At 35.1% G+C, this 26,223-nt stretch overlaps 1 protein-coding gene across 10 annotated transcripts in view; it reads left to right on the forward strand.

The window, feature by feature from the left end:
- Positions 1-26,223, forward strand: part of CEP112 (centrosomal protein 112) — a 381,720-nt gene that overhangs the window by 14,926 nt on the left and 340,571 nt on the right. For 8 of the 10 annotated variants that reach the window (XR_012499617.1, XR_012499618.1, XM_074343512.1 and 5 more), the window contains 3 exons: positions 96-209; positions 2,726-2,916; positions 4,804-4,976. Coding sequence is in view for 6 of the 10 variants with exons in the window: in XM_074343512.1 (XP_074199613.1) it covers positions 104-209; positions 2,726-2,916; positions 4,804-4,976 (470 nt within the window). In the remaining 4 variants the exon portion in view is untranslated. Of the gene's footprint in view, positions 1-95; positions 210-2,725; positions 2,917-4,803; positions 4,977-14,267; positions 14,287-19,570; positions 19,708-26,223 lie in introns of those variants that run through there. The other 2 variants (XM_074343517.1, XM_074343516.1) reach the window with 2 other exon arrangements.

Raw genomic sequence — 26,223 nt, forward strand, 5'->3', positions numbered from 1 at the left:
TATTTAATGCTAATGAGTTTTCTTTGATTCTTTTTCATCAGTTTTGTTATTTTCAGTGTACAGATCTTAATATTTTAATTTCAAATCTTTTACAGGCTGAATTATGGAAATGGGAAGTGAAGAAGAAAAATGGGAGAAGCTTGATGCGGAATTTGATCACTTTGTGGTAGATATGAAGCCCTTTGTTCTAAAATTACCCCATAGGTCAGGTAAGATGATGTTGAAAAATTAGATTCTTAAAATTATTTTTCTTTGTATTATTAAGTCAAACCAATGACCTTTCAAAATGAAAAGAAAACTGAATCCCTTTAATTAATAGTTTTCATCTTAAGCTGATGTTGGATTGTTTTCTTTGAACTGTTGAAGGGTAAATAGAAATTTAGTGATTATGTCCTACTAAACTGTGGAAAGGTCTTATTGTAAAACCGTTTCTCATATGTCATGAGCTTTAAGTGCATGGGTCTTTAAAGTTAGCTACAACTGTTTTTTCCTGCATCTTTCCCTCCTACCATGGAAAAGTTTCCTCATTCAGGAGCCAACTGTCCACCTGTCTCTGACCCTTGTTTATTAAAGCAGAAAAGAACCTATTCTTCTTACATGCTTATTGGCTGATTGAATAAAATCATGTGTGAATGAGTTTTTGTTGCTATCTTGTCTCCAATTCCTAACCTGTTATCCTTAATTGTGGAATGAGAGTCTTTGTCTCGAGTCAGAGATTTTCAGGTAATTTTTAAGGTTTATCAGAGAGCAACTGAAGAGAGTTTGAGGAGCTAGGAAGATTCTCTGAGTCACAGTAGACATAAGGCTGGCTGTAAGGGAAAACCTGATTGATAGCTTTTGAATGAAGGATTAGGAAACTCTTTTACCCAAGTTTTGTCGAAGTTCCCTGTTTCTCTGAGGTATCTGAGTGAAATCTGTGTTCACAATGAGGAACTAACTCAATATTAGGTATTTGTTCCAGGGAGCTGCACTGGGAGAAGGGAGGGTAGCATCCGAGTTACGCGTTCTGCGCTCACGCATCCTACCAGGGCTTGCAGCTGCGCAAGTCCAGGGTGGCTTGGTGTGGTCTTCCCTTCCTGCCTCTTCTACCCCCGTCTCTTGCCTTGTCGGATGGTAACTTCTTCTTTCTTCCTCTGCTGTTCTTCAGAATGAATACTTCACGTCCTGTGGCACATTCACAATTAGTTGAATTAGTATTTAATGACACTTCTACACTGTATCCTCTTCTGATATTCATTACCTTTTTTCCTTCTTGTCCTAGATCTGCTGATCAGGATAAATGTGTACTAAATATCTCATTATAAATGTACTTTAAATCAAACTATCCTCATATTTCATCTTCTTTTAAAAACGGGTTTGGGGTACATAGAATTGGATTGATTGTAATCTTTGGTTCATGACTCATTGTCAGTATGTATTGGTACATCCCTGGCCCTCTTTTATTTAATTTCATAATGAATGCTCACATCCCAGTCAAGAACCTGAACATTCATAATAACTTACGTCTTCTTATAGCTAAGTTCTATTTTTGATAATGGGTTTTCCTCAATATTTTAGATAGAGGGATGATTTTTTTCATTAGCCAAGTTGTTGTACTAAGTTCTGTTCATTTGAATATTGTATAGATTTCAGCTTGCTGTAGGGCTAATAAAATACATAGTTTGAAAAACTTTACTTAAGTTTATCAGTTTTACTTTGTATTTTCTTTTTGCACAGAGTGTGCCCAATATTTCAAGAAGTTTATTTTGTGATTATATGATTTTCAAAGCTGAAAATACAGAAGCTTTTCAGAGTTCTGTAGTGATAAATCCAGTGTGAGCAAAGTAGTAAATCCGCCCCAGTGAATTTTGTAGGTAAAACAGTAAATGAATATGACCTTTAGAAACTAAGAAATTAACGCAGATTTGTGATTTGTGTTAGATATATAATCCTCATATTGAGTTAGAGTGATAAAAGATTATTGTCAGAATAGTTTTCATAAGACCTAAAAACAATTCTGTGTCATGGCAAGGTAAGATAGTCAGTAGGTCATCATATATGGATTCAACTGGGCTATATTTTTAAGGTAGTTTTTAAAGGAATATTTTGCAAAATTGCATGTAAATATATAACCCTCAATTATTTTGAGAGGTTAAAAGGAAACCTTAAATAAATCAACCACAAATCCCTGAAAATTATCCGCTTTAATATATAAAACTTTTGAGATTTAATTTTAGATTAAGTTTAAAATACTTAAGTAAATAAGATTGCATTTTACCTCTCTTTTGGTTTGTGTGATTAGAATTATAGAAAGATTTTTCAGTACAACTAAAATTATTTTAGAGATGATTTTACATCAACATTTTTGTCTCAGAAATTTATTTGATAATAATCCTGATATTTTATTACTAGTTAACTGATAAAGTTAAACACTAGACCAGAGATTGGCAAACTGTATCCCCAGGACCACATCTAGGCTGCTGCCTTTTTTGTGAAGTTTTGTTAGAAAACATCCATAACCATTTGATTACATGTGGTGTGTGGCAGCTTTCTTGCTGCAGTGGCACAGTTGAGTAGTTGTGCCAAAAATTGCATGGTCTGCAAAATCTAAAATATTTACTGTCTGGCACTTTATAGAAAAAATTTGCCAGCCCCTGCTTTAGACAAAAGCAGATGTTTTATGGGTCTTTAATAATTTTTCATTTTCTGAAAGATCAAGTCCCTAATAGCTCTTATATATTTGTAGAGCGGCAGAGGTGTGCCCTTTGGATCAGAAAACTGTGTGAGCCTTCAGGAACGGGTGCAGGCATAATGGGCAGGAAGAACCGAAACTTGTATGCAAAGCTGTTACTGCACATGCTCAAGCGAGGGGTGCTGGAAGGCCCTTTCACACACCGACCCGAACCAGGGACACTAAAAACTTTACCGTCATACATGGTAGGTGCCATTGACCAAAAGATGTATTAGTTTGTTTCCCTAAAAGTGTCAATTTATCATCCCATTTGGGAATGGTCCTATTATTAAGTTACAAGTCCTAGATAATATGTTAGTTAAAACTATTTTTTGCTCTCTGATTCAGTTTTTTCCCACCTTGAGCAGAAGAAATCAGCTATTGGGCTCTGAGGGGACTATACTCAATTGATTTAGTCATCCCGCAGTATTCTACAATATTTCTAAAAATCTAAAAATGAATTTTTAAATACGGAGCCTTAATTTCCCACTAGTTTTCACTGTATTACATTAATAACAATTCATGTATATCAGTAAGTTCTAGTTTATTAAGCTATTTATATGCATTATTTAATGTAGACGAGAGGTTGAATTGAGTGACTTCCAAAGTTCCTTTCTACTCTAGTAAAATGACAATAATAAGTTGGAGTTTAGATGTTATTTCCTATACTTCATTTGATTTCATTGTCAAATTCAGCTTTGTTACAAAGGCAGTTATAATTATGCTTGGGTGATGAATTGTCACTACCTTAGGCCTTGTAACTGTGAAATATGTCTTAGTTTGTATGGTTTTTGAATACTTAAGAAATCTAACTGGAGTACTAGGTATATATTTACTTAAATATATTGCTGTTAGGTATATATTTACTTAAAAAAATAAACCGCAAAATTCTTATGCAGTGCATTTAAGATTTTACTGTATTTTATCAGTTAATTCAACATTCAGTCAGGAGGAATGCTGCACACTGGATAATAATTTCTATTACCTACAGCAGAGTGCCAAAAGTTTTTATGTTGTCACCAATTGTATGTTAAAGTTGGGCCATACTTTTGCTTAAGATCAGTAGTCTTTGGGATAGTAGTTACTTGAATTGATAATTGATTTTACATTGGAGTGACTATCTCATTTAAAAAGCAATTGTTATGCATGTTTGACTTGGGATAGAAGGCCATGTGTCAGCCCTCCCTAGAGAACAGCCTCTTGAGGGCTTTTGAATAGGATGGGGAGAGTTATAGTTAATGCAGAATTAATGCAGAATTTTATTCAGAAATGTGTCATGAAGCCCAGCTCACTTGAAGAGAAATAAATGGGCTAAAGTCATTCTTCTTAATGACTGAAGGAAGAACATTTTCTGAAACACATTCAGATGTTGAAATATGAGTATATTGTACCACGTTTTCCCATTCACACTCATTTCATGGAATCATAGGGAAGGGCTTTATTTTACAAATAATAATGTGTAAGTCTTGAATTTTTCAGCTAGTTTATGGCATGGCCTTAACTAAATTCCAGGTCTTCAACTCTGTTGTTCCAAATTATGAAGAGATTCCTCATTTTTATTTTTTCTTCCTTTTTTTTCTTTTTCCTTAACAGAGGTACTGGGAATTGAACCCAGTACCTCGTGGATGACAAGCATGTGCTCTATCACTAAGCTTCACCCTGCACCCACCCCCTCATTTTTATCTCTGATTTTTATTGATTATGATTTCTCTGCCTACTGATTGTGTGTGTGTGTGTGTGTGCGCACAGAGTGGTTAATGATAACAGAAGGAAGTAGGAGAGCACATGATTTAAAAAGAACTTTTCATAAGGCTAATATTCCTTTTACAATATAAATAATTATTATCAGATTTATCTGTTATGTAATTTTATCATTTATCAGATTTCTCATACAGCGCTAAATAAAATGTAAACCCATTTTATGTGTTTTAATATTTCACTGAATGCTACATGTTTATATATTTTTATATAATTGAATTTAAGTTGAGTATTTGAAAGGTTGTTACCAAACTTGAAACTGAATGGAAATCTTAACTGATTATTTCATTGTAGTGCATTTTGAAAGAATAATTTTTCTAATTTTTAAAAATCAGTCCATCTATTTTGATGAACCAAATCCAGCACAAGCAAAAAGTTCAAGCCCAGAAACATTACCAGATTGGGTAATGGGTGAGCTGGGGACAAGTGAGCACAAGTCAAATGAATCGTGGAAGCTTTCTTCTGGAGAAGATTACTCTTTGATGCAGTCACCGACTGATGTCCACAGGTATGCTATGAACTGGGAATTTTGGATGGGTTTCATCTTTCATCATTTAGCCTATCTTTGAAACTAGTTCATAGATTCCATTTTTCCTTATTTTTTTTTTATGGTAAGTTGTTGGTTTACTTTATATTTTTGTTAAGGTTGAGGACTATGAAGGAATGTTGGGTAGGTAAAATAACAGTTTTGCTTTTCCATTTATTGTATATTCAAGATTATATCATGTATTTTGCTACTTTTTGGATACCTGTTAAATATTTGTATCTATTCCATTGCTTGGGAACTGTTGCCTGAAAACCTTAAAATAACACAATTCTCTGTTTTCCTTTATGACAAACATGAATTAGGAACATTATCAGTGACTTTAGCAAAATATAACGTCCTGCATATCCACCTTGAAGCTTATGCTTGAATTTCTCTCCTTTTCCCCCTCATTGAACAAGATTTGTTTTGATTTAATAAAACAGTAAATGCAAACATAAACCCCATTAAACTGCGCTTTCTTATTAGAGTACTAAGCTTAAATAGGATTTTTAGTACAAATGAAAGTAAACTAAGTTTTCTAAATACTGTTGTATTATAACTTTTGGCTTTTAGGAGGGATAGATTTAAATTGGACTTTTATCAGATTTTGAATTTTGTCTTTGGCATTGTTCCCTGAAATGTTAAAATATTGGACAGTGTCAGTTGACGTGTACTTTCCTTCATACTTCACTCCTCACCATTTTTTCTCTTGGTAGTTTTAATTTTTGAAATTTGATTAGGTTAACGATGTAATCTTTCTTTTCTACTATAATTTTTTGGGTCTGTTCCTTAATGGAATATAGGAATCTTATTAGTAATTTGAAATGTCTTCATAGTTGATGTAGTCTGGTTATGTTTTAAGACCTCAGATACTGTGGTGGAAAAGAATAAATGAACACAAAGCAAGAGGTCCAGTCCATAGGAATTTTTTTTTTTGTTAGAAAGGGGAAACAAATTAATATGGATTAATACAGAAAGGCAACAAAGGAAGAGGTGATACAATTAAGGACATGTTTCAGAAGAGTAAGAATGAATGAATACATGAGTTCATAGCAGGTGGTGTTACATACTTATTTTTGCATTCATAGGAGATTTAGAAGTAGATGAGCTGTAATTGTGGAATTTTTGTTAGCCTTATAGCAGTAAATGGAGGTGTGAAGAGATTTTGGTCTGTATACAAAGAAAAATCCAGTTCTTGGTTTAGATGCAAAATCCATCAGACATTTGCCAAAAAATTTGTAGAGTGTCCAACTAAATACTGGATTCCTTTCTGGGTGTAATGAGTGTGGAGTTTACAGAATGAAGGTCAACTGAAGTAGTTTCTTACATCTAAGAGCTTAGACCAGAGGTTGAAAATTGGTGATCTTCCTGGACTGAATGAATCATGTGAATAGATTTGTTTTGTTTGACTTACACAGTATCTCTAAAGATTTTTGAATCAGTTGTCACAATTAACAATTGGGGAATTTTGTATAAAAATCTAATTTTCTGGCTTATTTTAAAAAGTGGAGACCTAGCAGTCTTCCCCAAAGACAGCCATAGGTGGGAGCTAATAATACTTTTTGCTCCTTTCAAGTGTCATGCCTTAACTATTTCTTGCTAATTCCTGACCCTGAGTTTGAGATCATTGCATTTATTAATGAGCTTGAGGGTTTTTTTGTTTCTGTTTCTGTTTTTTAAAGCAGGGTTAAGAGGAAATGAAGTATTTGTTTTTCCATTTTAGAGGAGTAGGGAAGAGAGATAAGTACTGGGCTAATTTGAATACAGTGGTGTGTGTAGTTGTGGAGATATTTGTAAAGGTTTAGTATGCATAAAAGTGGGGTGCAGGATAGGAAATAGACTTGAGATCTCCAGGGAGTCCAGGTGAATGGGACTTTTTCTTTATCAGAACAGAGGATAAAGTTTGAGAAAATACAGTGAGAGTATTCTTCAAATATTACTCAGTGATTTTTCTGAATGATGAAACCATCATAAAACCTCCACAGCTTTAACAAATAACATTTCTCTTTGTTGCTCAGCTATAATAAAATGACATTTTAATGCAAATGACTCGAACATGAGGTATTAGTTATCAGTTACGTAGTAAGTAGTTAATGGAAAAACGCAAGCAGTCCTTCAGTCCTGCTCAGTCCTTCAGATCTCACAACTTCAGAACAGCCTTACCTGGCACCCCAGTCTGTTTGGGTGACCCTTTTATTCACACCACAGTGCTATGTGTTTCTTTGTTGCACTCATCACATGTGCAGAGGTTTCACATCAGTCCTTTGTGCTAGACTGTAACTCTCATGAGGCAGGAACTGTTTTTTTTCCTGTTGGCACTGAATTCCCAGTGCCGAGCACTGGGCGGGAATCTGTCAGGAGCTGCATGGGTCTTTCTTCTTGGTGAGCGCACGCGTGGAGGAGTGAATGGGCTGTTAGGCACTGCCACACATTTAATCTGTACGAATCCCCTCTGAGACAGGTATATTGTGGCAGAGAGAATGGACCAGAAGGATTAAAAAAAAAAAAACTTTTAGAAAAAGTTGAGGGAAGGATAACTTTTAGAAGTGGAGAGAAGTATGGACATAGGCTGTAGAGATGCCCTTCACGTACCGTGAGGAACATAGAGACAAAGCAGGAACCGAAAAAGACAAGTATCTTCTTAGTCAAGTGTTAGAATTTCACTAAGGCTAAGGCCAGTTAGGGCTGCAAAAATGAAACTTCTCGGGGTATCTTTTCTTATATGCTATCCTCTCGTAATTCAATTCAATTTATTTTAAAATTTTAATTTGCATGTACAGTAATTAACCGATACTTGTAATTTTACATACATGAAGGCATTTAAAAACGAAGCTAACATTTACTTTAGCTAAAGGCAGCACCACTGATTTAAGGCCAAATACATAATGTGTGAGATCAGATCAGAAGTGATGGTGAAATCTATTGATGGTCTGTCTTAATATTTCTTTTCTAAAGTTGTTCCTTTACTCCGAGTGGTCATACTGTGCTAGTGAAAAAGTTAGAATCTGCTAGTGTTGACCTAATACATCTAATCAGTTCTGCAAGAAATTGTTTTAAAAAGTTTAAGAGGCTTATAATATTTGACACATGTATGTTTTTATAGTGAATAATTTATTGTTACTTAGAACTGAAGTTTAATGCTGCCTCATAAATTTTACAACCACTTCAACTTGTCCTTTGAAAAACCTCTTTAATCTTAAAAGATTTCCCCCCTTAGTGTTTCTTTTTTGATCACTTTATAAAATCCTGCTTTACTCAGACCTTTTTGTATGTGAAGTATTTCTAATGGCATTTTAGATTATGCTGTTTGTGTCCTAGCCTTTTTATATTATTAAAGGTGCAGAGTCCTTTTGAAGCCTCTTTGTTAGGACTCCCTATTCAATAGAGATGGCACCTTTCCTTTACCTTTATCCTTCCTGTAGGGTACGGTATGTAGTCTCGTTCTAGACACGTTAGAAGTAGTATGAGATCATAGTCTAACAGGCGCATCATTGTGCTTTTCCTCACCAAATACCCATTCCACACTAGTAAACTTAGCATTTCCCTTCAGACGGTTTTAACACAACTAGTCCTGACTTGGTTTTATTCTTTACTTTCCTTTTTCGTGGTTCTTGATTTAAGGTTATTTTGTTACTCCTGGTTTTATTTTAGAAAAACCACTTTACAAATTGCAGTGCCGTTTTATTAGAGATCTGTTATTGTATTTTTATGTCAAATATCTGCTTCTTTTCTTGACGGTGAAATACTTGGGTTATACCTGAGTTTGGACCATGGTTTTATAAAATGTTACTAATGAGCCCGTAGACTTAGATCTCCTCCCTGTATGGTTTGGTTAATTGCATTTTAGTTCTATAGCCATGAACTATATCCGTATAAATTACTTCCTGGTCGTCTTTCAGATGCTTACCATTGAGAGCTGGTAAAGACCTTAATTTTTGTTGTAGTAGACAGACTTCCAGGTGGCCCCATTTCCTGTTCTGGGTGTTCATAGCCTTGTACAATCCCTTCCCCCTGAGAGTGGGCAGGACCTGTGGGTTGCTTCTAAACAATAGAAAATGGCAGTGGTGATGGGACGTCACTTCTATGGTTATATCACAATATATAAGACTCTGTCCTGCTAGCAGACTGGCTCTAGAGTCTTACTGTCTTTTCCTTGCTGGCTTTGAAGAAGCAAGCTGCCACGAATCCTATTGTCATAAGGAACTGAATGCTCCTGACAACTGTGAGAACTAGGGGAAGCAGATTCTTCCCTAGTTGAGCCTCCAGGTGAGATCCCACCTCTGGTCAGACAGTGATTGCAGCCCTTGTGTGGCCCTAAGCAGAGGACCCAGCTCCACTGTGCCTGAACTTCTGACTCACAGAAACCGTGAGCAAATATATGTGTGTATATATAAAGCTGTTAAGTTTGGTGATGTTATGCAGCAATAGATGACAAATACAATTTTTGTCCTCATTTTAGAAAATTACACCATCTATATACAATACGTGCTTATAAATATCTCAGTGTAGAACTGTGAAGAGTAAAAAGTCAAAGTCCTTCTCTCCATGTTCTTCTTACTCAGCTTTCCTCAGGAGAGGTAATAGACATCAGCAGTCTGGCGTGTGTCATTCTCCAGTACACACATAGCCATGCATATGTAATTAAGAGTATAAATTGGCTTGTACTGTGTGTATTGTTTTTTTGTCACTTAACTCTGTCTTAAACCTGTGTCGTGTAGCTTGTGTAACCTTTTTACTGGCAGATAATAATCCATAGTGTAGATTTACTGTAACTTAACCTGCCTCTGTTGTTTTTGATTCTTTAGTTTTATAAAGAAAGCCTTAGTTAACTTCCTGGTACGTATATCATTATGCACTTGTGTGTGTTTGGGCTATTATTGACTCCCAGAAAAGGAACTGCTATTTCTGTAGCTAGGCACATTAACAGATTTAATGGATGAACTGTTGGTGGGATTATGAGTAGGTTCAACAGCTTGTGCAGAGGTAAACAAAGATACAAATGGGCTGGTATGGAAAGATCTCTATGATATGTAAAGTTCAAAAGAAGTACATCAGAGTGTAGTAAGCTTCCATTTGTGTGTATGTGTGTGTGTATTTTAAAGAGGATATATGGATATATATGTACACATATGCATGGACTATTTCTGGGTGCCACATATGAAAAATTGTTTTACCTTTAGGGAGTGGGATTAATCTGCTATGGAAAGTTCAAACTTTTTGTTGTACATATGTCTGTTATTTTTGATAGTCACACACTTATTTTTTGATAGATAGTGTCAAGTTGCCCTCCAAAATACTATCTTATTAAAATGCCTGGGCATACACATCATTAATATTAGTGATGCCCATTAATAAATACACTATATATAGCAAAAGACAGATTTAAACGGAAGAATGAAAATTTCCCAATAAACGCTCTCAGTGTTTGTGGATTCCACTTGCTTTTCTAATTTGTTAAAACAGGAACCAGATGAGGCAAGTGGTACACTTATGAAGCACCTACTGTATGCTAGATACTATTCTGGAAACCTTTTATAAGTTACCTGATTTCACCCTCTCTGTAATTCTATGAGGTTGACATAATTGCCTTTTGTATTGTTAATGAGCTAACAGCTTCAGTAAGGTCAGTAAACTTTCCCAGTGATGGAGTCAGTGTTGGAATACAGGTCTTTATGATTCCAGACCCTGCGATCTTTCTAGTATACCACGTAGACATGAGTACTTTATGCAACAAATATGGAAATTTTAATCCGTATTTTTTAATCCATTTTTTTGTCTACTTGAGCTGCATCAGCAATCTTGGGCGATGGTGCCTTTGTTCTTGGTTATTTCTAGGTTGAGCTGAAAGGAGGCAGTTTGCCTGTGTTCAGATACCCCTTCCGACACTTGTCAACCATGTGTCCTCAGGCAAGTTACTTAATTTTTCTGAAGTGCAGTTTTGTCATTTGTAAGATGGAGATAGGGGTAGTACTGACTTCAGAGCTGTGAGGATGCAGCACTGCAGGTAGGGCCTTTGACTCAGGACCTAACACTGTGAAAGTGGCCGCTGTTGTGTGGTGATGGTTATTTTAATAGTTCATACGGGGTTTGCTTGTTAGATTGACTGGTTTTTTTTTGGCTTCTCTAATTAAATCTTATCTTCCCAAAGGCTATTGTTTTAAAATCCATTGGTCTTTAATTATTTTCAATTAATAAAAATCATTTTGTGTTTCTAAGAAAAAGAAATTAATGGCTATGCAGAAAGATTCTGATTATAGGTAAGAATCCTGCACACTCTCAGAACAGAGTGGTAATAGTATTTTAAAAGAGGCTTTGAAGCAATCTTAATTTAGGTAACTCAGCAAGTCCCCTTTTCCAGGACAGAAGGAACACAGTGTGGCTGGCCCTGTTTTTTAACATTTTATCACACCATGTGTTGGAAGCTGCCTAAGTACTATTAGACTTTAGTTCATGTCATTGTTACGTATTTTTTTGTGTGCATTATCCCAAAGACAGACAAAGATAATAGGATGTATTCTCTTACAGTTCTGTGAAATAAGTTTTGAAGCTTCTTTTTAATGGCTTGTAATTATTTTTATGACTTTTCAGTGAAGGATGATTTGGTCTGATAGCTAATCACTAAAGTGCAGTTAGGTTCTGGGATAAAGAAAGATGAAAAAGAATGATTTAATACTACTTATTATTTTTACTTGAAACTTTGATGAAGAGTTATGAGCTAGGAGAGTGCAAAGAGGAGTAATGTTGAATCAACCCCAACCTTAAACACTGCTTTACAGTGGAAAAAACACAATTCTGCTTATTGTAGAGGAATTCATTGGTGAAAAAGAAGGCATTTAGATTTTTTCAGATGCCACTTTATAAAGAACCATCATCTAGATTATGTAAAAAATTCTAAGAACAAGCAGACAGAATTATTACTGTTACTCTGCCATATTAGATTTAGGTTAATGTGTATAAATTAAAGTTTTTATCTTTTAATTTATGTGATGTCCTCTAAATAACAAATATGTTCATACCTTTAAGAAAGGACTTGGAGAATAATTATCCTATTTTAAATGATCATAGAGGACTGTAATTTTTGCATCTTGCTTTAATGAGATCTTTCCCTGGGTTATTTGATGCCAGATTTTAGTTTGGAATGAAGACTCTAATTATAGGCCTGCCCTTATGGAAAATATGATTTGCTTTACAATGATCCTCTTTTTAATGTGGTTTTCCAGGAATGCATTGTGGCAAAAAGCTGAGACTGTAAGTCCTTTAAAAATGTCTCCCAGTATAGCTAGCCTTTCATTTGTGCAGTTTAAGAACATTGCCAGCAGATGGTGATCAAGTATAATGAAAATGTGCTTGTGGTTGAGTCTGTGCTATGTGAAAAGACATTTTTCTCTTTAAAAATATTGATTCAATTTTTAGTCTACATACTCAAACAACTATAGTAGATAGAATTTTTTTACTTTGTTGAACTCCATTTTTATGTGTAAATGGCACTAACACTATAAACAGCCCCTGCTTCTAAATTGTTGGATGAATTTATGGGGGAGCTGAGTATTACCTTCCTTCCCAGGGATTCTTTATGTCCATTGGTGTAAATAAATATGGTTAGGATTACACATAGTAAAACATCGTTAAATGTTACTCACAAAAAGTACATTCATTTTATTTAAGAACTGCCTGTTGATTGGGCAAAGATATATTTTGCAGCAGTACATTACATGTATTCATGCCATTCATCCATTACACATTCTCCGGCAGCACAGTAGAGCACTCTGCAGTGGTGGAAATGTCCTATGGCTGTGCTGTCCACTGTAGTAGCCACTGTTCACGTATGACTGTTGAGTACTTGAAATGTGACTGAGGAGTTGAATTTTACATTTTAATTAATTCAGATAGCTATATGTGATCAGTGCCTACCAGAAGGGGCTTGGAGTTCTAGACTTGTGTCTTCTGCTGGGCCATCATGAAACCTGACCTACTAGATGGAGAGCTGCTGTCTAGGTGGGGGTGGGGGTGGGAGTGGGGGTGGGGACTAGGAGTTGGGCATTGGAGCACACAGACAGCCTCTGCCACGGGTGAGACCATTATGCCATGCTTACTTGCAGTTTGTGGGTGTCTCCCTTCTTCAGTGAAGATCACCCATGATCAATATCCCATTGTTTTTCTGTTGGTCAGTGTAAGGTTTCAGAGGAGCTCTCCCTAACAGATCTTTTTGGTAGAAAGAAAAATTAATCATTTTTCTTAAATTAATGAAAAATTGATTTTTTTCATTATTTTGTTTCATTATTGATCTTTTTCATTATTTTGTTTCATTATTTTGGATAGAACATTTAGTATGGTACAGATATGGTTAGTTTGATCTTTTTGATAGGATGGGTGCTTGTTAGGTAGACATTTAGCCTTGAGCTTTAGAAATAAGACTGCTACATAAATGAAGAGTGTTTCTTAGGATCCTAAGTGAAACAGTACGTTTCATACACATAAAACTACTTAGCTACTCATTAATTTTCAATGTTAATGTACTAATTAAATATCATTCTTAGCTGTTTACCAAGGCAAGGCCGAGTGGCAATAATTTGTAACTGAGATGGAATAGCTTTGAAAATAATGGACTTGTACTTCTGTTAGGGTTTTTTTTTCCGTCATAGAGTCTGATTTTTGAAAAATTTAGTCACTTTTTCCTTTAAAAATTTTTTAATGGGTGGGGCTTTGTAATAAGTATCTTTTTATTTCACAAGCAGATTTCTTTTTGTGAGATCATAGTATTGAACACTTTAGTTTTGATTGTCCTTTTAAACAAAAAAGGATGACAGTAAGCTTATATAAGTGAATCATAACACTTAATTATAGGGAATTAAAATAGTGATTATTGATACTGTTAAGCCAGAGATATGTTAATAAATATTGATTTAAGTGACTTTTAAAGACGGTTTTTATTTTTAATTTTAAAATCAAATGTGTTATTTTAAAGTAGGAAATGGGAAAATACGAAGTCTTAAAATGTTTATGAATCTCTGGTCAGTTTTTAGTTTTGCCAAGCTTCTCATTTTTAAAAAATTTAGTTTTTTTTTTTTTAAATAAAGTTCCCTTTGAAAAAGTAAAATAAAAATGTTGTGGATCATTGGAAGTTATTTTCATTTTCTTTCAGTGTTATTTGATACTTTACTGCGGTATTGATTGTTGCTAATAATTTTTACCTTTTGTTGATATTTAGCAATACCATAAGAAGACTATTCTGCAGATGGTATACAACAGTATTACCTGCTGTGCAGATGAATGCAAAGACATGAAATCTAAAGTTAGTTCTTATTTTAGTTTTCTAATCATTTATAATGCAGTAGTTGTGCAGTAGTTGTATTACTCTTAAAATGTTTTACAACCATGAAACGTAGCATATATGTAAAAGTGTATGAAAATGCACACAGTTTAAAAAAAGTTATAAAATAAATATCCCTAGACTGTTTACCCAGCCAAGAAATGGCATATTCCAGTACTCCAGGAGGCCTTCCACTAGTGCCTCCTCTTCCCTTCTCCTGGAAGACCACTGTCATGTATTCTGTGGGAATCATTTCCTTGCTTTTTTTTTTTGAAATTTATATAAGTGAAATCATACTGTATATATAATTTTGAAGCTTACTTCTTTCTCACTGTATTTTTCAGATTCATCCATGTTAATAAATGTAGCTGTAGTTCATTCTTTGTTTTGTGGTAAACTCTTAAAATCAGTGTGTAACGTGTGCATCAAGACACCCAAATCTTAAGTGTAATGCTTGATGAAGTTTTGCAGAAGGAGTACATCTATATAACCATCTTCTAGATCAAGATAGAGAACATCACCAGCTCTCCAGAAACCTTTCTCTTGCTTCCTCCCAGTCATTTATCATCCCTTCAAAAGGTGACCACTATTCTGCATTATATCACCATAGCTTAGTTTTTGGTTCATAAAGTATTTTCACTCTTTTCTAGCTTCTTTTGCTCAGCATTATGTTGTGAGATTGGTCCATGTTGCTGCATTTAGCAACAGATCATTTTTTTTTTATTACTGTGTGAATGTATCACATTTATATACCCGTTCTACTGTTGTTGGATGTTTGGAGTTTTTCCAGCTTTTGACTATTACAAATAATTCTGTGAACGTTTTTTACACATCTTTTTTAGTGCACATATGTACACTCTGTTGACTTGGAAGTATAATTACAGTAGATACTGCCAAAGAGTTTACCAAAATGTTACAGCAATTTAACATTTCCACCAGTAGGATTTCAAAGTCTGTGACTCTTCATCTTTACCAGTACTTGGTTTGTCAGTTTCTTTTAGTTTTAGCCATCTAGTATAGTGGATGTGTCTTTTAATTTGCATTTTCCCTCATGACTAATGATACTGAGCACATTTTTCTATGCTTGTTGGCCATCTGGATAGCTTCTTTTGTGAAATTCCTATTTGTCTTTGTTCACAAAAATAAAAAATGGTTTGTCAGTTTTTTCTCTGTTGATTTGTCACAGTTCTTTATATATTCTGGATACAAATTCTTTGACATATTTATGGCACATATCTTCTCCCACATTCACTGGTATGTTCTGTTGAACATTATAAATTATAATGTAATTATTTTTAGTCAGTTATCTCTAATATTGTTTGTGGGTTTGTGTCCTGTTTAGGCTTCCTTGCCTTCCAGTATTGTGGGGATATTTGCCTGTGTCATCTTCTAGAAACTTTCCTATTTTACTTTTCTCATTTAGGTATATGCTACATTGGGAGTTGATTTTCATGTATGAAGTGAGGTAGGAGTCGTTCCCCCACCCCCTCCTGTGGATAGCTAATAGCCATTCAATCCAGTATCACTTAAAAAAAATTCTTTCCCCACTACTGTGGTTGGCACCGTTATTACAAACATACCTAATAGCCATTCAATCCAGTATCACTTAAAAAAAATTCTTTCCCCACTACTGTGGTTGGCACCGTTATTACAAACCAGAAAAATCTTATTTGTGTAGGTTTCTAGATCTATGTTTCCTCTGTTGGTCTGTTTGTCTGTCTATGTACTGATACTACACTGCCTTAATCACTGTAACTTTAAAATAAGTTTTGATTTTTAGTAGTGTAGTGCATGCACTCTGGCTTTCTCTTTTAAGCCTGCCTTGTCTCTTTTTGGTTCTTTCCCATATTAATTTTAGAGTTATCTTGCCAGTTTTTATAACACATACTCACACATGCGCCTGTTGAAATTTTGACTAGGTATACATTGAGTCTGTAGACTCAATTTGGGAAGAATTAATATCTTTATAATAGGAAATCACACTCCAAGCCCCAGGCAAGTAGTGCTCTGCTTTCTATCACTATAGTTTTACCTTTTCTAGAAATTTCATGCGAGTGGAATCATGAGCTGTGTAGTCTTATGCATTTGGTTCTTTTGCTTAGCATATTGTTTTTGAAGTTCATGTGGCATTCTTTTTTATTACTGAACATTGATGCGTACATCACATTTGCTTAACCAATCACTGGGTATTTGGATTGTTACCAATTTTTAACTATTCTGAATAGTGTTGCTATGGCCATTCATATGATATTTTTGTTTGGACATGCATTTCTTTTCTGTGGATATCTAGCAGTGAATTGTGTGATAAGTGTATTTTTAAGTTTTTTAGGGAATTATCAAACCATTTTCCAAAATGGCAGAACCATTTCACATCCCCATTAGCATGTAAGAATGTTTCAGTTTCTTCACATCTTCATCTCAGAGTTTTAGATTTTGGCTATTTTAATGAGCATGCAGTGGGATCTCATTGTGGTTTTAATTTGCATTTCCCTGAAGACTAATGTTGCTGTGCATCTTTTCATGTGCACACTGGTCATTTGTGTATCTTCTTTGGAGAAATTCTATTCCAGTAGTTACCTGCTACCAACACACCCAATGTTCAATAATTACTACAGACATTTCTAAAAAGGAGAATAATAGGAGGTACAGAGGAGTCTATAGCATTTCTGTAATCCAGGTGGGCCAATGTTGGAAGTTCCTTAATTAAAGCTCAAGACTGAGGGATAATATTCCATGTCTCTTGGTCACTTGGTCTCTTTGATTGCATCTTCTGAGTTATCCTTACTTATTCATGAAAGATAGTATGTGTTTGCAGTTGGGTAGTGTTTGCAGGTGAGTAGTTTTCTTAGTCTGCCTCCTTTCAGAAGAATTTTAGGGGTCCAGTGGCCCTTTTCATTCTGTACTCTGTCTTGTTCAGTCCAAGGGCAGTGATTTTCTGATACAATTTTCTCAAAAACTTTATAGACCTCCTGTGCATCTCATGTGTGTTCACTCCATTAGACAAAAGCCACATATACTAATCTCTTCAAGATAAGTCCATTTTACCTTGGGTTGCTTCTCAGAAGATGAAGGACAGTGTCCTTAAGTTTTCCAGAAGCCTTATTGTTTGAGAGGCACATGCCCTTTTTAAAGATATCAATGCATGAATATATAGTACTCTGATGTACTACTTTTGATCTTTTTTACCTTAATGAAAGGTTTTTGATTTATAGTCTTGGCTTTATCTCTAGGCAGTGCCCAAACTTAGGTTGGGTACTACTTCTTAATTTAGTATATTTTGCCATCTGGAGAGACTGAGAATTTTTTAAAACCATGAAGTCTTGGTTCTTTATTCTTTAATTGTCCTTAACTTATTACTCTCCTCTTGACTTCTACTGTAAGCAGCAAGAAATACTTTCCTTGGAAATCTCCTCAGCTGTAACACCTATCCAATTCATTTGGCACATTTTTCTGTTTTACATGTTACTGAAATGATGGTGTGGCTTTCTACCACTATATAGAAAGGATTTCTCAGTCCCTCTTGAGCCCTCACTGACAGTGTCCTCAAATTCCAGATTTCTACGAACAGCCTGTTCAAGTCAATTTTGTCTTTCTCTTACACTCTACTGAAAATCCTTCTAGACTCTAATACCTAGTTCAAAAGACACTTCCGCATTTTTAGGCAGCACCTCACTTCCAGGTACCCAAATCGTTATTTGTTATCTATTGCTGCATAACAAATTATCCCAAATCTTAGCAGCTTACAACAATAAACATTATTATTTCATGAACATAGCTTAGTTGGGTTTTCTGGCTCAGATTCACTTAAAAAGCTGCAATCAAAGTATGGGCTGGGGCTGTGATATCAGTTGAAGGTTTGACTAAGGGGAGAATCCATTTCTTTTCTCACTTATGTGTTTCAGAGGATTCAGTTATTTGTGGGCTGTTGGTCTGGGAGACTCAGTCTTTAATGGTTGTCATCCAGAGGCCTCACTGAGTTCCCTGGTTTAGAACTTCTCCATAGGGCAGCCAGAATATGGCAGCTGGCTTCCATCAAAGAAAGTAAGTAAGATGGAAGCCAGAGTCTTTTTGTAAGATAATTTTGGGAGCAATAAATCCTAGGGCCAGATGGCTCCACTATCAAATTCTATCAAATATTTATAGAATAGTTAACACCTCCTTAAACTCTTCCAAAATTGAAGAGGAGCAAATACTTCCAAGTTCACAGTGTAAGGCCAGCATTACCATGATACCAAAGCCAGACAAATGCACAAAAAAAGAGAACTACAAACCAATACTCCTGATGAATATTGATGAAAAAATTCTCAAAAAAATTCTAGCAAACAATTCAACAGCACATTAAAAAGATTACACACCATGACGAAGTGGGATGTTTTCCTGGAATGCAAGGAAAATTTGACAGATGAAACTCAATCATTATTTTACAGCACATTAACAGAATAATGGGAAAAAACACATGACCATCTCGATGTATTAAAAATGTGACAAAATCTTAACATTTAAATCATTTAACAAAATAATTTAACAATGATTAAAAATACTCAGCAAACTAGGGAATAGAAGGAAACTACCTCAAAATAATAAAGGCTGTATATGAAAAGCCCATAGCTAACGTCGTACTTAATGGTGAAAGAAAAAGCTTTACCTTTAAGATTAGTAATAAGACAGGAATGCCCACTCTCATCACTGCTGTTCAATATAGTACTGAAGTCCAGACCAGAGCAAGTAGGCAAGAAAAAGAAATAAAAGTCATCAAAACTGAAAGAAAGAAGTAAAATGATGTCTGTTCACAGATGATGTGGTATTATATATATAGAAAACTAAATATTCCACCAAAACTATTAGAACTAATAAACAAATTCAACAAAGTAGCAAGAATACAAAACCAGCACAAAAAAGGTTGCATTTCTGTACACTAAGAATGAACAATCTGAAAAGGAAATTAAGAAAACAATTCCATTTGCAATAGTATCAAGAAGAATAAAATACTTAGGAATAAACTTAACCAAGGAGGTGGAAGAGTTGTACACTAAAAAAATTATAAAATATTATTGAAAGCAATTTTAAAAGACACCAGTAAATGGAAAGACATACTGTGTTCATGGTTTGGAAGACTTAGTATTATTAAGCTGTACAGTACTACCCAAAGTGATACATAGATTTAATGCAACACCTACCAAAATTCCAGTGGCTTTTTTTTTTTTCAGAAAAAGAAAAATCCTCGTTAAAATTTATATGAAATCTCAGGTGACACTGAAAAGCTGAAACAGACTTGGAAAAGAAAAAGAAAACTGGAATTCTAACATTTTCTTATTTCAGTGCTTACCACAATGCCGCAGTAATCAAAACAGTGTGGTACTCACCTCTCACCTCTCAAAATGGCCATCATTAAAAAGTCTACAGGTAACAAATGCTGGAGAGGGTATGGAGAAAAGGGAACCCTCCTACACTGTAGATGGGAATGTAAACTGGTGCAGTAACTATGGAAAACAGTATGGTGGTTCCTTAAAAAACTAAAAATAGAGTTGCCATGTGATCCAGCAATCCCACTGCTGTGCATATATCTGGAGAGAACTATAATTCCAAGGAATACATGGACCCCAATGTTCAGAGCAGCACTATTTACAAGAGCCAAGACATGGAAGCAACCTAGGTGTCCACTGACAGATATCCATTCATAGATATATTTTATATACATATATATATATATTTATATGTATATGGAATACTAGTTAGCCATAAAAAAGAATGAAATAATGCCATTTGCAGCAACATGGACAGACCTAGGGATTCTCATACTAAGTGAAGTCAGTCTGAAAGAATGACAAATACCATGTGATTTTACTTATATGTTGACTCTAGAATATAACACAAATGAATTTATTTATGAAATGGAAACAGACTCACAGACGTAGAAAACAAATGTATGGTTGCCAAAGAGGGGGAAAGAGGTGGAAGAGAGGTAAATTAGGAGTTTGGGATTAGCAGATACAAACTACTATATATAAAATAGATAAACAACAAGGTCCTACACAGGGAACTATATTCAATATCCTCTAATAAACCATAATGGAAAAGAATATAAATTATATATATTCATATATATATATATGAATTAATCATTTTACAGCAGAAACTAACACAGCATTGTAAATCAACCATACTTCAAAAAAACCCCAAAAATAAAAAATGACGTGGTACTGGCATAAAGACAGACATACAGACTAATAGACTAGAATAGAGAACCTAGAAATAAACTCTCGCATATATGGTCAGATGATTTTTGACCAGGATGCCAAGACCACTCAATAGGAAAAGGACAATCATTTGAACAAATGATGTGGCAAAACTGGATAGCCACATGCAAAAGAATGAAGTTGGACTCTTTACTTTTCATTCTATACAAAAATTAACTAAAAATAGATCAAATACCTAACAGTAAAAGCCACAGCTCTAACTCTTAGAAGAGAATATAGGGGGAAGGCTTCATGACAGTGGATTTGGCATTGATTTATTGGGTATGACACAAAAAGCACAGACAACAATAAACGAAACGTAGATAAATTGCGCTACATCAAAATTGAAAACTTTTGTGCATCAAAGGACACAATCTACAGAGTGAGATGGCAGCCTATGGAATGGGAGAAAATGTTTGCAAATCACTTATCTGAAAAAGGGTTAATACCCAGAAAATGTAAAGAATCCCACAATTAAACAACAACCAAAGCAAACAACCTGATTAAAAAATAGGCAATGGACTTAAATAGACGTTTCTCCAAAAAAGATATATAAGTGGCCAATAAGCACATGAAAAAAATCACGAATCATTCTGAAAATGTAAGTCAAAAGCATACTGAGAGACCGCCTTACATCTATTTAGGATGGCTACTATAAAACAAGCCAACAAACAAAGTAAATGTTGACAGGGATGTGGAGAAATTGGAACCCTTGTCCACTGTTGGTGGGAATGTAAAATGGTGTAGCTGTTGTGGAAAATAGTTGGAAGTTCCTAAAAAAATTACAAATACAATGATCAAATTACAAATATCATCCAGAAATATCCAAAAGAATTGAAAACAGAGACTTGAACAGATATTTGTACACCCATGTACATTGCATCATTATTTTCAGTTGGCAAAAGATGGAAGCATCCCAAGTGTCCATCAGTGGATGAGTGCATAAACAATGTGATATATACATACAATGGAATGTTACTGAGCCTTAAAAAGGAAGGAAATTCTGACACATATTACAACATGGGTTAACCTTGAAGATACTATGCGAAGGCTGATGAGCCAGTCACAAAAAGACAAATACCGTATAATTCCACTTATACGAGGTGTAAATTCAGAGGCAGAAGGTAGAATGGTGTTTGTCAGGAGCTGAGGGGAGGGGAGGAAGGGGAGTTACTGTTTAATGGGTAATAGTGTTTCAGTTTGGGAAGATGAAAAAGTTCTACAAACGGACGGTGGTGATGGTTGCACAACAGTGTCATTGTACTTAAAACCACTGAACAGTACACTTAAAAGTGGTTAAGATGGTAAATTTTGTGTTATATGTGTTTTGCCACAGTTAAAAAGTAAAAAGAAACCACAAATTAGCAATATCAGGAATGAATGAAAGAGGAGGCCTCACACAGATCCTATAGACATTAAGAACATAATAGAATATTATAAACAACTGTAGCAGTGATAACTTGGATGAAAGAGAGACATTCCTTGAAAGACACAAAGATCAATGCTGATGAGAAGCAATGGGAAATCTGAGTAGCCTTATATCTACCAAAGAAATTTAATTTGTAATTACCCACCTTCCCATAAAGAAATCTCCAAACTCAGGTGACTTCCTTGGTGAATTCTGTCACCAAGAGGAAGAGATATCATCCAACATGATGTTTTTTTTCAGGAAATAGAGAAAGAAGGAGTCCTTCCCAACTTATTTGTTAAAGTCTGTGTTACTTTATTTTTTCAAAAGAAGACAAAGACATGCAATAATGTAAACCTACGTACCAATATTCCCCTCATGAATGTAGATTTAAAATTCTTAATTAGTATATTATATTCAGAAAATATAAAAAGGATATTATATCATGAGTAGGTGGGACTCCTTATACATGGAGAAAATATTGTAAATAGAAATATCTGATAAATGACCTGTGTCTAGAATATGTGCAGAACTCTTAAAACTCAAGGAAAAGTAGACGACAACCCAATTAATGTGTAAAAGATTTTACAGACACTTCACACACAGTGTGGCTAATGTACACTTATGAAAAGATGCATCAATATTATTCTTTATCAAGGAAATGAAAAAAGATAAAGCACAATGTGATACCACTACATACCCATTAGCATGGCAAAAATGGTAGAGTCAGAAAACCAAGTATGGCGATGATGCGATGAAACAAAGCCTCATGCAGTGTTGATGGGAATATAAAATGGCACAACCACTTTAGAAGACAGTTTACCAACGTATAAAGTTTCAGGTAATTTATGATATGACCCCACAATTCTATTCCTAGATGTAAAGTCAGGAGACCTGAAAATGTTATGTCCATGTAAATTCTTGAATGTTCATAGCAGCTTTATTCATAATAGCCAAAATGTGGAGACAAGTGTCCATTGGTACATGAATAAAAAAGCAAATAAAGTTCATCCATATAATAGAATACTTTTAATCAACAGAAACAAATGAACTTTTGATACATGTAACAACATGGCTAAATCTCAAAAACATTTTCCTCAGTGAGAGAAGCCAGATATACGTGCATACCATTTGATTCCATGTATAAGAGATTCTACAAAATGCAGGTTGCCTGGGTTTGCAGAAGGGAGTAGATTGACTCCAGAAGCGCTCAAGAGACCTTCTGGGTGTGATGGAAAGAGTCTGTATCTTCATTGTAGTGGTTACATGAGTATATATGTTTGTTAAAACTCCTCAAAGTCTACATTTTAAATGGATATGGCTGTATTGTACAGAAACTATATTTCAACAACTTAATAAAAATCATATCTAGGTGTAACTGAGGCTTCCCTGGTATGGCTTCTTCCATTCTAAATACCTGTGAATTAAAGTCATAAGTTCTCCCCTTCCCAACCCCCACATACTCACCCACACAGTGGAGAACTCCCATTCAAAAAACCGGGGAAACTGGAGACACACACCAATGACAATTCTATAGAAATTCTGAAATCTGGCCAGGTGTTGGTTGCTTGTTTCTTGATTAGGGTTTAGTGCTGCTTCCTAGAAGTGGTATTTGTGGCTTTCTGCTCTGTCCTTTGGGCTCTTGGCTTTTCCCTCTGAATTATCTTTTTTTTTCAAACCAAAAGAAATGATTTGTTTTAAGCAAATCATCTGAGTTTGTTTCTCTCAGCCTGCTTCCTGTTTGTAGGCGTTTGGGGAACCAAATACCTCTTTTCATTTTGAACTCTGTCCTTCCAAATGAAGAGTCTGATTCCTTGGCATTGAGGCTATGTCTTGTCCTTTGCCTTTCCTAGGCACAAAGCTTCTTATAAAACATAGCTTTCAGAAATGATCACCAGCACTCATTTTCAGCTTCCTCTCAAAAACAAGGAACTCCATCCTGCCTCTGGTTTCTTGGAGAGTTTCACTTTGTTCCTCCACTTAGAGGAACTTTGATTCCCTTCTGCTTCTCCAGTCACACTTTCCGGCTCTTCCTAGCTGCCTCGGAAGCCAGAGCCTGGCTGACCTTCAGTTTCTATTCTTTTTATGGCATTGCATTTTTATATTCAAGTATAGTTGATTTACAATATTATGTTAGTTTCAGGTGCACAACATAGTGATTCAATATTTTTATAGATTATATTCTACTTAAAGTTATTATAAAATATTGACTGTATTCTCCATGCTGTGCAATATATCCTCATATCATTTATTTTATACATAGTAGTGAGTACCTCTTAATCCCCTAACCCATCTTGTCTCTCCCCTCATCCCTCTCCCTGCTGATAAAAGATTAGTTTGTTATCTATATCTGAGTCTGTTTCTGTTTTGTTATATTTATTCAATAGTTTTATTTTTTATGTTGACCTCTTTTTTGGGGGTGGGTAATTAGGTTTATTTATTTATTTAAAGGAGGTACTGGGGATTGAACCCAGGACCGCTTGCATGCTAATCATGTGCTCTACCGCTTGAGCTATGCCCTTCCGCTGTTTTATTTTTTAGATTCCACATAGAAGTGATAACATACAGTGTCGTTCTGTCTTATTTCACTTGGCATAATGCACTTCAGGTCCATGTTGTTTAGCACCATGACTTGCTATTCTGTGTGGCAGGCAACACTTGCTCTTCTTTCTAAAGGATAACATAGTTAAGCTTTGCCTCCCACCCTCTGTCTCACCCTGACCTCCAGCCCCATCGCTGTGAATTCGAGCTGTCTTTGTACCTACTTAGAGTTCCAGTTAATTATGTTTCCAGCTGGAGTCATTATCAGTGGCAAGAAATGAAACCTCTGTGCTTTATGTCCTATGTTTCTTGTGCCAGCCAGATTTTAGCAGTGATACTGACCTCTTTCTTTAGTTGTCTCACCTGTGTTCACAAGAAGTTGGCTTCAGCAATGCCTCTGCTTTACTTGGCCTGCATTGGAGCGTGTTTTAGGGAAATATAATGAATTTAGTTCTGGGCGTGTAGAATTGGAGGTAGGGCTATTCGATTTGTATTTGTAATTGGGTTGGAGGCCAAGAGAGCAGTTTGGGCTGGAGATGTAGATTGGTAATCAAAGCTTCTTATTATTTAGAAAACTAACAATATATTGAATTGCTCAGGAAAAGCATATAAAAGAAAAATAGATAAGGTTAGATGTAGAACCTCGGGGATTATAGTATTTATGAGATGGGCAGAGAAAGAAAAGCTAGTGAAAAAGCAGTGAAAGAGATTTCTGAAAGATCAGATGAGAACCAGGAAAGACTGTTTCTATGGAGCCAGTAAATGTGGCATCTTTGCAGCACTGCCCCTGATGTTGTAGTGAGATCAGCCAGGATAAGGACAGATTACAGCTCATTTGAGCAACTAGGAGATCATCGGTGACTTTACTCACAGCTCTTTCAGGATGAGTGGAAGTCAGATTGTAGTTGATTGGAAAGTATATGGCAGGTCAGGACATGGATCCAATAACTTACTTTGAAATTTTATTATGAAGGGAAAGTGGTAGACTGGGGCAGAGGACAGCTATAAGTGACTTAAAAGGACACGTTGTTTTATGTATGCACCCTGTGTAATAAATAGATAAATGTTTCAGTTCTCTTTTTTATTAATATTTTGTATGAGAAGAATTACTTTTAATATTTTAACGTTTTTCAATTTTTAAGTATGGCTCTTTTTATGATTGTTTAATCTATTCTTAAAGAACAGGCCACTGCTTAGTATGATGTAGCAGGGCGTCTCTTCCCACATACTAAGTTGTAAATGCTTCTATCAGCTCAAGAACATTGGTTGACGAGATATTTTCAAAATATTACTGTATTTTTCTCATTTATTTTTAAGTATTTGTATCTCTGGGCTATTGAGTAGGGATATAAAAAATCAACAGCTTTCTTTAAAACAGATTTTTCAGACATTGTAAATTACTTAGTAACTAGTCTAAGAAATGTTATTCTGTCAGTGTTAACTACTAAAGAACACACTCATTTTTAATCTTATCTTTTTGAACTACTGTCTGTTTTTTGGGAATTCTTTGGGTATTCTGTCTTTTGGGAATACTTAGTATGACCCACAGTTTGTGAAAGAAATCCTGAAATGGCTAGTGGTTGAAAGTCAGGGACTTTAATTCATTAAATAATGGTTAGTTTTCATATTGTGTATCTTGAAGCAGCTGTTCTTAGAAAAGATATTTGTGATGATGAAACTTTGATTGAAGTAGCCTGAACAAGAATGTATGAGAGACTCCGGGCTGAAGTAGAA

The sequence above is a fragment of the Camelus bactrianus genome, chromosome 16 (genome assembly GCF_048773025.1).
Source record: "Camelus bactrianus isolate YW-2024 breed Bactrian camel chromosome 16, ASM4877302v1, whole genome shotgun sequence".
NCBI lineage: Eukaryota > Metazoa > Chordata > Mammalia > Artiodactyla > Camelidae > Camelus > Camelus bactrianus.